This window comes from Hippocampus guttulatus, chromosome 8 (assembly GCF_054856545.1).
Source record: "Hippocampus guttulatus isolate MCC_2025c chromosome 8, RoL_Hgut_1.0, whole genome shotgun sequence".
Taxonomy (NCBI): Eukaryota; Metazoa; Chordata; class Actinopteri; order Syngnathiformes; family Syngnathidae; genus Hippocampus; species Hippocampus guttulatus.
Genome location: NC_141268.1, coordinates 15875899 through 15889753, shown reverse-complemented (window position 1 = coordinate 15889753; position 13855 = coordinate 15875899). Strand labels below are relative to the sequence as shown.

Here is a 13855-nt window from a genome sequence, read left to right as displayed (position 1 = left end):
AAGGCGTTTTTAGCCCAATAAAAAATGACCATGTATAGTTAGGCGTTTTTAGCTGAAATAAAGGACCACGTATGGTAAGGCATTTTTAGCCGAAAAAAAACGGCCATGTATATGGTAAGGCATTTTTAGCCGAAAAAAAAAGACAATGTATAGAAAGGCGTTTTTTGCTGAAAAAAACGACCATGTATATTAAGCCGTTTCTAGTGGAAAAAAAAACCCGTCCATGTATAGTAAGGCGTTTTTAGCCGAAAAAAACGCCAATGTATATAGTAAGACGTTTTTAGCTGAAAAAAAAAAACGACCATGTTTTGTAAGGCGTTTTTGGCCTGAAAAAACGACCATGTATAGTAAGGTGTTTTCAGCCCGAAAAAAACGACCATGTATAGTAAGGCGTTTTTGGCCCGAAAAAAACGACACAGTATAGTAAGCCGTTTTTAGCCCGAAAAAACCCCCACCATGTATAGTAAGGCGTTTTTAGCCCGAAAAAAACGACATAGTATAGTAAGGCGTTTTTAGCCCGAAAAAAACGACCATGTATAGTAAGGTGTTTTTAGCCCGAAAAAAACGACATAGTATAGTAAGGCGTTTTTAGCCCGAAAAACCCCCGACATAGAATAGTAAGGCGTTTTTAGCCCGACAAAAACGACCATGTATAGTAAGGTGTTTTAGCCCGAAAAAAACGACCATGTATAGTAAGGCGTTTTTCGCCCGAAAAAAACGACATAGTATATAGTAAGGCGTTTTTTCGCCCGAAAAAAACGACATAATATAGTAAGGCGTTTTTAACCCGAAAAAAATGACTATGTATAGTAAGGCGTTTTTAGCCCGAAAAAACGACATAGTATAGTAAGGCGTTTTTAGCCCGAAAAAAACGACATAGTATAGTAAGGCGTTTTTAACCCGAAAAAAATGACTATGTATAGTAAGGCGTTTTTAGCCCGAAAAAACGACATAGTATAGTAAGGCGTTTTTAGCCCGAAAAAAACGACCATGTATAGTAAGGCGTTTTTAGCCCGAAAAAAACGACATAGTATAGTAAGGCGTTTTTCGCCCAAAAAAACCCGACATAGTATAGTAAGGCGTTTTTCGCCCAAAAAACCCCGACATAGTATAGTAAGGCGTTTTTAGCCCGAAAAAAACGACCATGTATAGTAAGGCGTTTTTAGCCCGAAAAAAACGACATAGTATAGTAAGGCGTTTTTAGCCCAAAAAAACGACGATGTATAGTAAGTCGTTTTTAGCCGAAAAAAAACCAACAATGTATACAAAGGCGTTTTTTGCTGTAAAAAACGACATAGTATAGTAAGGCGTTTTTAGCCCGAAAAAAACGACCATGTATAGTAAGGCGTTTTTAGCCCGAAAAAAACGACATAGTTTAGTAAGGCGTTTTTCGCCCAAAAAAACCCGACATAGTATAGTAAGGCGTTTTTCGCCCAAAAAACCCCGACATAGTATAGTAAGGCGTTTTTAGCCCGAAAAAAACGACCATGTATAGTAAGGCGTTTTTAGCCCGAAAAAAACGACATAGTATAGTAAGGCGTTTTTAGCCCAAAAAAACGACGATGTATAGTAAGTCGTTTTTAGCCGAAAAAAACCCAACAATGTATACAAAGGCGTTTTTTGCTGTAAAAAACAACCACGTATGGAAAGGCGTTTTTAGCCCAATAAAAAATGACCATGTATAGTTAGGCGTTTTTAGCTGAAATAAATGATCACGTATGGTAAGGCATTTTTTGCCGAAAAAAAACGACCATGTATAGTAAGGCGTTTTTGACAAAAAAAACCCCCGACCATGTATAGTAAGGCGTTTTTAGCCGAAAAAAACGACCATGTTCAGTAAGGCGTTTTTAGCTGAAATAAAGGACCACGTATGGTAAGGCATTTTTAGCCGAAAAAAAACGGCCATGTATATGGTAAGGCATTTTTAGCCGAAAAAAAGACAATGTATAGAAAGGCGTTTTTTTGCAGAAAAAAACGACCATGTATAGTAAGCCATTTTTTGCCGGAAAAAAAACAACCATGTATATTAAGCCGTTTTTAGTGGAAAAAAAAAACGTCCATGTATAGTAAGGTGTTTTTAGCCGAAAAAAACGCCAATGTATATAGTAAGACGTTTTTAGCTGAAAAAAAAACGACCATGTTTTGTAAGGCGTTTTTGGCCTGAAAAAACGACCATGTATAGTAAGGCGTTTTTAGCCCGAAAAAAAACGACCATGTATAGTAAGGTGTTTTTAGCCCGAAAAAACGACATAGTATAGTAAGGCGTTTTTAGCCCGAAAAAAAACGACCATGTATAGTAAGGTGTTTTTAGCCCGAAAAAACGACATAGTATAGTAAGGCGTTTTTAGCCCGAAAAAACAACATAGTAAGGCGTTTTTAGCACGAAAAAAACGACCATGTAAAGTAAGGCGTTTTTAGCCGAAAAAAAAACATAGTAGAGTAAGGCCTTTTTAGCCCGAAAAAAACGACATAGTATAGTAAGGCGTTTTTAGCCCGAAAAAAACGTCCATGTATAGTAAGGCGTTTTTCGCCTGAAAAAAACGACTATGTATAGTAAGGCGTTTTTCGCCCGAAAAAAACAACATAGTAAGGCGTTTTTAGCACGAAAAAAACGACCATGTAAAGTAAGGCGTTTTTAGCCGAAAAAAAACATAGTAGAGTAAGGCATTTTTAGCCCGAAAAAAACGACATAGTATAGTAGTTTCGGGTTAAAACGCCTTACGATACATGGTCGCTATTTTTCAGCTAAAAACGCCTTACTACACATGGTCTTTTTTTTTCGTCTAAAAACGCCTTACTTATACATGGTCGTTTTTTTCGGCTAAAAACGGCCTACGATACATGGTCCTTTTTTTCGGCTAAAAACGCCTTACTATACATGGTCGTTTTTTTTTCGGGTTAAAACGCCTTACGATACATGGTCGCTATTTTTCAGCTAAAAACGCCTTACTACACATGGTCTATTTTTTTCGTCTAAAAACGCCTTACTTATACATGGTCGTTTTTTTCGGCTAAAAACAGCTTACTATACATGGTCCTTTTTTTCGGCTAAAAACGCCTTACTATTCATGGTTGTTTTTTTCGGCTAAAAACACCTTACTATACATGGTCGGGTTTTTTTCGGCTAAAAACGCCTTACTATACATGGTCCTTTTTTTCGGCTAAAAACGCCTTACTTCACATAGTAGTTTTTTTCGTCTAAAAACGCCTTCCTATACATGGTAGTTTTTTGGGCTAAAAACGCCTTACTATACATGGTCCTTTTTTTTCGGCTAAAAACACCTTACTTATGGTCGTTTTTTTTTGGTTAAAACGCCTTACTATTCATAGTCGTTTTTTTCGTCTAAAAACGCCTTCCTATACATGGTCGTTTTTTTTGGCCAAAAAATGCCTTACTATACCTGTACATGGTCGTTTTTTTCCGCTAAAAACGGCTCATCGTTCACCTCAAAGATGCCATGCTGACAGGAAGGAGAGCATGAGAAGACAAGAGGACATGGAGAGCGCAACAATTTGATGGACAGAAAAATACCGTTCAAGAATAAGCTGCATCCCAATTTGGACTTTGTGTTCACTGTTAAATAAAGAAAAGTGCATTTTTCCTGTGTGTGGAGTTATATGTGAGGTTCATAAATTATGACAATAAACATATTTTTATAACAGTCGTTTTTGAGACTTTTTTTTTCAATGTGGGTCAAATATGGCTCATGAAAGATGTGGCTTACTTGAGGTTGAATTCAGGCTGATACCAGAAACCGGTTCTGGCCCAGCGTCGGGCCGGAGTAGGGCCAGATATGGTTTTACAATGCGGCTCAGATCTGGGCCGAATGCGGCCCACATCATGGATGCCAGACGTGGACCACTTTAGGACCGTCATTCATTGAGGTATGTGGGCCGAGTGTACGTGCCGTGTCTGCCCAGAGCTGGGCCAGACCAATTTTGCTTACTGGGATGTAAAAAAAAAAATCTCAAAAATGAACTATCGTAAGAGCATATATTTTGTCTGGATGCACACGTTTTGATCATATTTTAAAAAAGCATGTTTGTCGTACATCTGGTTAGGAAGTGCCTGGCCCCCAATAGCACTGATAAAAAATAGTGTCAAATCATTTTTTAAACGTTTTAAGAAAACACAACAAATTCAGCGAACGGGAAAAGCCCAGTTGACTGATTCGACATCCTTTGCAGATTATCACGAGCCGGATGATTGCGAATCTACAAAGTTATAAAGGAAAACCGTTTTGAACTGATATTGCGACAGCAAGTGAAATATTCTGTAAACCCGAAGCGATTTATGTGGGCCGACCATCGTGTGGTGTGCTTTCCCCTCCCCACCGCCTCACTGCACTTCCCTTCCCTTCATCCTCCAGCGGCGCACTCAGCGACAGAGGCCAACAAAGCACAACTTGAAAATCTTTTGGAAATATTGGCAAACAATCACTGGGTAAGCACGTTCCAACTCGAAATCAATCGCTGCTTGTTTTTTTTCAGATTGATGTCATGTTACGGATCCGCTTCGCCGATGTTGCGTCAAGTTGCATTTTCTGCCCGTTACTCGGCTAATGTTAGCTGAAAAGCTAACGGACCCGTTAACTTGTATTGACTTCCGTTATGATAAGCTAAGACCAGCTAACTGCTCTTGCACTGAGAAATGTGGTTTTTTAATTTGTTTTTGTTTTTTTTGCGGGAATATTATTTCAAGGATGTTGTTCCTTTCATTACACAGATTAAAGAAGAAATGTAAGCTTGTTTGTCTTCTATCCGGCTAACTCTGATGGCGCTGGCGTCGATCCTTTAGTAAACATAACAACAACTTCCTCCTTTGGTCAAATAGGGCCCACCGTCATCCCAAAAGACAGTTCAACGCCAACGATATTCTTTTACTCATACCTTTACCTTACACCAGTAATGCTTTTAAATGTGATTTGGGGTCTAATGAACGTCTAATGAAGTGTCCTAAGATAGCTGTCGGCTAGGTGAATAAGAGGAAATGATGATGGAAGATGGCTTGAATTACATCTAAAGCCAACAAGAGCGTGACTGTTAACAACCCTACGACTTTAAAACGTTTTGCTACCATGTTGTGAACACTTGCGGTGTTGATGTTTACCAAAAGAAAGCTAATATTCTCATTCAAAGCCAGCCGTTTGCAGTGATCCCCCCCACAAGACCTACAGAAAATTCTACTCTATATTCATATTTACAAATCTACCAAATTAAAAAAAAAAACATCTTTCACTTGAACAAAAAAAAAAGGTTTGATATGACAAATTTTCATTCTCTAGTAATCAGCAGTAGAACATTGGTAAGTTTTAAGAAATGCAGCCACTTTGCCGAAAACCTGGAGAAAAATAGCTTTTTGTGTCAACAAAAATATCAAGCAAAACAGAGACTTGGATGCTAATGCTTTTGTTTTCGTGACACCTCGAACAGCAGGCAGACAGCCTGACTTAACACAACCTGTTCCCCTACCTCTCATCTGCAGCTATGGCGGCAATCAGAAAAAAGCTGGTCATAGTGGGAGATGGCGCGTGCGGCAAGACATGCCTGCTGATTGTGTTCAGCAAGGACCAGTTTCCCGAGGTCTACGTGCCCACCGTGTTTGAGAACTATGTGGCGGACATCGAAGTGGACAGCAAACAGGCATGGAGCCTTTCACTCTTCTCTTCTTGAGATCCTTTGTTGAGGCATTTAAAAATGCCACAGACACAACAAACAAGAAATTTGATGAATTAGACTGCATACACAAATACAGTATTTTTTCCAGTATGTTGTCTTCAAAACAAATGCACTACACAAGGTGGGTTCCATTTAAAATTCACATAATGTCCTTCTATAGTTAAATAACAGCCACTTCTTGCTCAGGAGATCGAAACATTTAACAGGCTGTATAGAAACAAGTGTAAAGGAGACGTTAGGAGACACATCAGTCTCAGTTGCATGCTTGTGACATGCTTACATTGCGTCTTGGTGACTTATGTTTGCATGTTGAACATTTGTGAAGCTTTGTGAAATGAGGCATAAAATCTATCCGTTAAAATATTTTGTTGGAATTTTGATTAAAAATATACTTTTTTATTAGGGCAGATAGGTACTCCGATATTCAAATGTCAAATGATGTAATAAAAATTCATGCTGTGATTAAAATGGGTCCATATTTCCCAATAATAAAGGTGATGTTATACATCATAAATTTGAAGTGGCTTTTAAAGTAAAAAAAAACAACTTAAATTTGGCTTCTTTATATGCAGTGACTGACTTTTTTTACACCAGCAAGGAAACAGTTTAAGACCTTTATTTTTCTGATTTAAAAAAACAAAAACAAAAAAAACCTACCTATTGTTCAGTACCCCAACATTAACTACAATGGCACCCATTAGAGGGCAGACATTCTCCAAGTCTGGTCTTCATCAAGGAAAATGTATAATCAAGAGAGGAAATGTTTACATAGTTTCATGGAAGTTGCTTAAGAACATTCTGTGTAATCCAGAGAATTTGACTACATTTCCTTGGTTGACAATGGGGGAGGGGGGTGAATGGGGGACTCCCTCTGATTGTTTTTAACTCCCGTTTGGATGCCGGTGTAAAATTGAGTAAGAATAATGCTGCCCGGAGGCCTTGGCCCATAGTGAGGATAAATCTTAATTTAACATAGTTGATGTCATATTCTCTTTGAGACCACTAAATTGTGGACATTATTTTTTTTCAAGACACGATTAATCAACAACCAATAACACACAGATTTACGAATGGTCTTTTTTTTTCAATGCCTATGCCTTGTACACAGTTTTCGTACTAAAACATCAAAAGTGATTTTTGTCAAAAGTTCCCACGTCGATAATTTGGGATTGCGTTGACAGGTGGAGTTAGCGCTGTGGGACACAGCAGGTCAAGAAGACTACGACCGCCTGCGCCCACTCTCATATCCAGACACCGATGTCATTCTTATGTGCTTCTCCATCGACAGTCCTGACAGTCTCGGTGAGCTGCTCACGGTGCAAACGCCTCAGGTTTTTTAGTTCACACAGTCATATACTGGATCACGTGTTGTGTCGTTTTCAGAGAACATCCCGGAGAAGTGGACTCCAGAGGTGAAACACTTTTGCCCCAACGTCCCCATTATCCTGGTGGGAAACAAAAAGGACCTGCGCAACGATGAGCACACCCGCAGGGAGCTTGCCAAAATGAAGCAGGTAAAACTTGTGAAAGTGGAGCGGCAACGATGTAGAGTGCAGATTTCCACCAAGGTCAAACCATTTTACTATTTTATTACATTTACAATTACATATTTCTATTTTATTTTTTTACGAAATGCACTAAGAAGTGGCACCCAAATTTCGTTGTATTCTATACAATGACAATAAAGGTGATTCTGATTCTTACCATTATGCCACGTAGTGGAAGATTCCTTTCTCCTTGGCAACGATGTTCTGACAGAGCTCGTGGAAAAAAAATAAGATTTATTACCAGCTTTATTCTTGAAACTGTGTAGATGTTTCATAACCCATGCAACTTTTTTTTTTCCCCCCTCCAAGGAACCCGTGAAGCAGGAGGATGCACGGGACATGGCCAACAGGATCTGTGCCTTTGGATACATGGAGTGCTCAGCCAAAACAAAGGATGGCGTGAGGGAAGTATTTGAAATGGCCACCAGGGCGGCATTACAGGCCCGGCGGGGAAAGAAGAGCAATAAATGCACCGTCCTGTGAAAACGGGTGGCATGGGACTGCTTCCTGTTTGGGGAAAAAAAAAGAAGCAGAGGGTCAAACCCCCCCCCCCCCTTTCCACCCAAAAAATACACCCACGCAAAAGACTGTTCTCACCAGTTTTTACAAAAGGTGCAACGCTTTTACTTGTTTTATGTATTAAGCTGAAATAGGTTCTGTCAGTATTCAAAGTCCTTTTTTTTTCTACTAAAGCATCAGTCAATCAGCCATAATAAATCCTCCTCTATCAGCATGTAGTGTAATGAGAAGTCAGCAAACCTGCCAACTACAGTCCAGTGCCGATGCCCTGCCTGCTGACCCGACGAATGTTTCCACAGTCAACTAGGGTAAAAGTACCTGATCACTGTGACTTCTTCGACAAACTAACGCACACGCCTAGTCAACGTTTGTTTTGGTGTGCTCCATTGACGAATCCTCGTGTGCATCGTGACAACGTGCACGATATGAGACTGGAATCTCAATTTTTGTTAACACGCAAAATGGAAACTTAGTGTTTTGTGTAATAAATTACTTTGTAAGAATCTTGCTTCTAGCCACTGATGTCATGTGCTGCTTTGATACAAAAAAATTGATTCGGATTTTTGAAAGATAAGCATACACTTTGTTGCACAAGAGATATTCTGCTGTGAGGCTTGATGATGTTTTTTAATCTTCAAGTACCGGTAGAACCCAACACACAACAGATCTCTTATACGTACGGTCTGGGTATTTTGTTTGGGGGCGGGGGCATTGGAAACTCAACAGTTTCATAGATTATGCATAAGTGGCGTATGAAAAAATACAAAGGACAAAACAATGCATGAAAAATAAAACGTGCCTCTACAACAGCTGATGTCTGACTGCAGGACTACATTAGCAACAAGTCAGTGCAATACATCAATTTTACTTGTCTTAAAATACTGCAAATGAGGATGTTTGTCTAAATTGCAGATTTTATCCTGCTGTGGAGAGTCATTCTGAGGCACCTCGAACTGCCTCGCTGCTCCGATGAGCTTCACATCCAGTTTCTTAAGTCACAGATGCTTTTTGGCTGGGAGCCGCGTGCGTGCAAGAAGCACGGGAAGAAGAGCTAAAGCCCCCAAAGCAATCGCCATCAGGGGTCGATTAAAGAACCACCCCGCTGCGATGGTGAGGAGAGAGAGTGAGGCGGACACGCACAAGGCGAAGATCTTCAGCCCCACAGAAACGAGGTCTCTCAAGAGAGGAACCCAGTCCACTGTGGGCACACAAGTAGAGAAATACATCAGTGCTATATTTTAAATCCAACTTGGAAAAAAAAAAAAGAACCAGACAATACATTTTTTAAAAACGTTACGGTGCAGGGTTCAATTGTGGAGTTTGATGAGAAAGGTCCACGCTCACACTCACACCTAGGGACAATTTAGAGTGTTTAATCAGCCTGCCATGCATGTTTTAATGTGGGAGGAACCCAAACTACCCGGAGAAAACCCACGCAGGCCCAGGGAGAACATGCAAACTCCACACAGGGAGGCCGGAGCTGGAATTGAACCCAGAACCTCGGTACTATGAGGTCGACGCATTGGACGACCAGGCCACCAGAATGTTTTTATGACCATGATTTAAAAAATAAAAATCTAAACCATGATTAAATTTATAGAGGATTGCCAGCCCAAGAATATTGTATGAGCGGGTGTTTACCCAGTGTGTAGATGATGCGCATGGTCAGCTGAATGGCGAGAAACATGAGGGCCCATCCCGCAGCTCGGAGTCCCCACGTCTTCATGCTGTTATGCTGCTGCTCTCTCGCAAACATTTCCTGCACGTCACAAGCACAACATGTCAAGTTATTTTGACATGCAAAAAAATAAAATGTCCGCCAAACCTCTGCTGAGAGCTGCTCCAGATACAAGATCTCAAGAACGTCTCCTGACTTGGTTTTGAAGGGTAAAAGCTGCTCTCCACTCTGCTTGGCAACAATGCTAACCTGAAGGAAAAAAAGTTTTTTAATGATGCCAAGGCCAATTTATTGAGTTCGGCCAGATAAAAATATCCTTCTCATTCAAAACAATAAAAAATAGGAACTCAAATAAAATCTACTTTTCATTTTGACGAGTTCACATGTTCAGAACTCACAGTTTCACCACTGAGCCCCGCGAAGGAAAATCTCACGCGCACATCTCCGACCTTCCGAAGTGTACAAAAAAAAAAAAATAGACATAAAGGAAATAGTCTGCAAACAGAATTTGCCAGATGTTGTCATCAAGGCACTCGCTCACCTCTGGCCTCTGTGGCTGCTGAGTATGATAGAAATAATCGTCACGGATGGTAAGGAAAGGGTCCGAGTCGGAGGCCGTCAAATCCTTCAGGCTCAATGTTCGGAAGTTATTAATCTGTTCCACCAGTCCTGGGGAGGAGCAAACGTCTATGAGTCATCATCATGTGACACATGTGGTTCAATATTCCTAGTTGTATTTCAGCGCTGTGTTGATGCCACCTGGTCCTTACGGATTACCATTCGACAGAGTGAAAGGTCCCACTTGCACTTGAGGAGCCACAACTGTCACACTCTCCACCGCCATGGCACTGAAAAGAAAATATTTGGTTACATTTCTCTTGTGTTACGAAATATTTGCGATGTAAGACTGAAGCACCTCGGGTTCTGGTGACCAATTTCTCGATCAAAATTGCGACTGTTGATCAGCTCTGGTTTCCACTCCGTGTCTACGGAAAGGAAATGGGTTAGGTCCAAAAGTATATGGACAATGTTTCCTTCATGCAGCAACGCAGTGGGTTTCAAGTAAAAAAATAATTTAAAAAAATACGGTGATTCAATTTTCATCTTTAATTTAAGATCTTTCACAAAAATATGGCAGCTGCTCATGATTTTTTGTGAAATATTACACTTAAAATCATATTCTAATTTTTATTGCATCAACTCCATTGTGGTGGTGTATAAAAGCCACATCGTAAAAACGCATTGTTATTATCCAAATATTTCTGCACATAACTGTATTTCCAACTACTTACTGTAGGTGTAGGTGGTCTCGGTTTTGGTACTGCCATTCTCTTCGTGGTCTCTGAAATGAGTCATACAAGGAAGAACTTGGATTACTCATCTAGATTGAAGATTTTAAAAAAAAATGTTGAGGCCTCACCCTGCCAAACGTGTTGACAACACTCACTTGCTCTCCTGGTACTCCACCCACTGATACATCTCCACCTGCCTCTTTAACTTGACAGCCTTCACAGCTACTCTGTAGTTGGGGTCATGTAAAGGCTGCGCATGAAAACACACACACACACACACACACACACACACACACACACACACACAATAATTACATAACAAAAACACACGCATTATGGTCGCTTTACTACTACCCAAGCTAATGGCAACACCATTGATGGATTTGCCGTTTACAAAAGGAAATAATGTTGTTTTTTTAAGTGATCGAGAGGTATTCATTTTAGAGTGTATTTAATATACTCGACTTGTACCTCATTGTGAGAATGACTGGCCTAACTGGTGTTGGAGTATTAATAGTAATAACAATGAAGAGTGATGAAGCCAGGTCTACCTTTGAGGGACGCAAAGGTGCAGACAAATGAACCAAGCTGTTGTCATTCTGCGGGTCGAGGCTGGCAAAAGTGTCCAGCGACACGACTTGAGCAAGTCCTTCATTCAGGGAGGATGCAGTCTGCACAGCCCGTCCCTGAAAGGAGGAACAAACAGTGTTTACCACAATAATGCAAAGCACATCTATCCATTTCCTCGAGCTTGTACTCCTTAGGAGAGCAGGTTAGGCAAGAGGTGGGGTACATCGGGAGACTGATCATTCAAATCCAGGCTGTTCGGTAAATGTACAAACCACGAACACAATGAGATACACCCAAAGCAAATCTGGTATTCTCAACCATGTGTGATTCTCACCTCATTGGTTAAGAGAATATATATGGAAAGGAAAAACAGTCCAACGCCAACAAACGTTCCTCCTGCCGTGTCACTTAATCGTTGCAAGAATCCTGGGTTGGTCTTAGTCCTTACATGCTTGTGTGAGTCTTGACCTGAAAACTGAAACACACTATGTCAACGCCACTCTAAATGAAGAACTACGATGAGTCAAAATGATGACTCCAGATTAAACGGACTAAAATTGTAGATTAACGACAGTTTGCATTGCATTTATGCATTGAAAAAGAAGACAGCTTGGATTTTTTGTGAACCTTTGCCAAAACTATTTTTGCTCCGTTATGTTTTTCATGCAAAAAAACAACAACAACAACAACAACAAAAAACAATTTCTCTCGATTTTTGTCAGGGCAAGTGTATCGGCTACATAACTATTACGTACGGAGAAAAATCCTGACTCTCGAGACAAACTAAATCACAAAGCGCCAGAAAGAAGTACAAATATGTACAGCTAAAATATTGACCCTTAGGTTCCCTTGCAAGTGACACAAAACAAAATGTGTGTCTATCGAGGGCATATTTACGGCAATGTATAGTTTCTTAATTCCACTTGCCCGCGTCATTTATTTGATACGTCTTCTCATAGACACGCAAAAGCAGCAAACTCGATCGTATGTTGACAATAAGCAAATACAACATGGTAAACTGCCGTTTTGGATAAATAAAGTGAATCACAGTTTGTATTTGAACAACTTACTGTCGTCGCCGAAGACATTTTAGTAACAGTCTAGAAAAAAAGATAGATCACGAAACAACCAGAGGAGACAAACTTCAACTATCAATGACATCATTTCACTGCTGCTTCTTCTTGCTTTATTTTAAGCACGTTTGGAAACTAGCAAACGGATTAGCGCCACCTGGCGGACGGGGTCAGTAGAACGCTTCAACAAGACCCCAAGTCGGTGATGTTCTGCAGTGCAAGTCATGGCCATTCGATCAGCTTTGAAACTTCCAATCGTCACAAAACAACTCCTTCCTCCAAGTAGGACCCGCACTATTTTAGACTGTTCAATTTAAGTTTCTGGTCTGTGCAGCAGATCTCATGATGAATTGGATCAAAAGCTGCACTGAGATCTGATAAGACTAGCACCGACAGCACCTTCCTTGCATCGTTCAATCATTTCTCATTTTAATCAGAGCTGTTTCTGCACTGTGATGAGGTCAGAAACTTGATTTTAATTTATCAAAGAGTTAAATTAAATTTAGAAAACGGTTGATAATAATCCAATAACAAAACACCACTCGAGTTCTGATCGGGGGGGCCGTTCCTCCCAATCACGCCCCTCCAGGTCTCACTGTCATTGCCCACGTGAGCATTGAAGTCCCCCAGCAGAACAAGGGAGTCCCCAGCAGGAGTACTCTCCAGCACACCCTCCAAGGACTCCAAAAAGGGTGGGTATGCTGAGCTGCTGTTTGGTGCATATGCACAAACAAAAGACGGGGGACATTGAGCCCGAGTGGACCATGTTCCGTGCCTCTATTGTTGAGGCGGCCAATCTGAGTTGTGGCCGTAAGGTGGTTGGTGCCTGTCGTGGCGGCAACCCCCGTACTCGCTGGTGGACACCAGCAGTAAGGGATGCCGTCAAGCTGAAGAAGGAGTCCTATCGAGCCTTTATGGCCTGTGGGACCCCAGAGGCAGCTGACGGGTATCGACTGGCCAAGCGGAAGGCAGCTTCGGTGGTCGCCGAGGCAAAAACCCGAGCGTGGGAAGAGTTCGGTGAGGCCATGGAAGCCGACTTCCGGACGGCTTCGAGGAAATTCTGGTCCACCATCCGACGTCTCAGGAGGGGGAAGCAGTGCACCACTAACACTGTGTACAGTGGGGATGGGGCGCTGCTGACTTCGACTCGGGACGTTGTGAATCGGTGGGCAGAGTACTTCGAAGACCTCCTCAACTCCACCAACACGCCTTCCTTGGAGGAAGCAGAGCCTGGGGACTCTGAGGTGGGCTCTCCTATCTCTGTGGTTGAAGTCACCGATGTGGTTAAAAAGCTCCTCGGTGGCAAGGAGATCCGCCCGGAGTTCCTCAAGGCTCTGGATGTTGTGGGGCTGTCCTGGTTGACACGCCTCTGCAACATCGCGTGGCAGGGAGAGTGCCTCTGGATTGGCAGACCGGGGTGGTAGTCCCTCTTTTTAAAAAGGGGGACCGGAGGGTGTGTTCCAACTACAGAGGGATCACACTCCTCAGCCTCCCTGG

The 13855-nt window shown here is 41.4% G+C and overlaps 2 protein-coding genes across 2 annotated transcripts; one reads left to right on the top strand and one right to left on the bottom strand.

The window, feature by feature from the left end:
* Positions 1-4281: 4281 nt before the first annotated feature.
* Positions 4282-8248, top strand: LOC147201446 (rho-related GTP-binding protein RhoA-B). The gene is made up of 5 exons (XM_086116890.1): positions 4282-4444; positions 5486-5643; positions 6861-6981; positions 7063-7193; positions 7536-8248. Exons 2-5 carry the CDS (start codon positions 5488-5490, stop codon positions 7707-7709), a joined length of 582 nt encoding a protein of 193 aa, XP_085973016.1. The 5' UTR covers positions 4282-4444; positions 5486-5487; the 3' UTR covers positions 7710-8248.
* A 105-nt stretch (positions 8249-8353) lies between these two features.
* On the bottom strand, positions 8354-12489 carry tmem43 (transmembrane protein 43). Its single transcript, XM_086116888.1, has 12 exons — positions 12356-12489; positions 11620-11760; positions 11267-11401; positions 10871-10965; positions 10716-10765; positions 10340-10409; positions 10201-10271; positions 9965-10092; positions 9822-9872; positions 9571-9672; positions 9387-9504; positions 8354-8943 (listed from the first exon to the last, which is right to left on the bottom strand). The coding sequence occupies exons 1-12, from the start codon at positions 12371-12373 to the stop codon at positions 8741-8743; spliced, it is 1182 nt and encodes a 393-aa protein (XP_085973014.1). The 5' UTR covers positions 12374-12489; the 3' UTR covers positions 8354-8740.
* Positions 12490-13855: the final 1366 nt, after the last annotated feature.

Excerpts from the sequence above, each read along its gene's own strand:
- LOC147201446 (XM_086116890.1), top strand. The coding sequence starts at position 5,488 with ATGGCGGCAATCAGAAAAAAGCTGGTCATAGTGGGAGATGGCGCGTGC. Across the intron at positions 5,644-6,860 it reads TCGAAGTGGACAGCAAACAG|GTGGAGTTAGCGCTGTGGGA; the intron begins GCATGGAGCCTT and ends TTGCGTTGACAG. Across the intron at positions 6,982-7,062 it reads CGACAGTCCTGACAGTCTCG|AGAACATCCCGGAGAAGTGG; the intron begins GTGAGCTGCTCA and ends TGTCGTTTTCAG.
- tmem43 (XM_086116888.1), bottom strand. Across the intron at positions 10,966-11,266 it reads CACCTTTGCGTCCCTCAAAG|CCTTTACATGACCCCAACTA; the intron begins GTAGACCTGGCT and ends TTTCATGCGCAG. Across the intron at positions 10,093-10,200 it reads ACCTTTCACTCTGTCGAATG|GACTGGTGGAACAGATTAAT; the intron begins GTAATCCGTAAG and ends GCTCCTCCCCAG.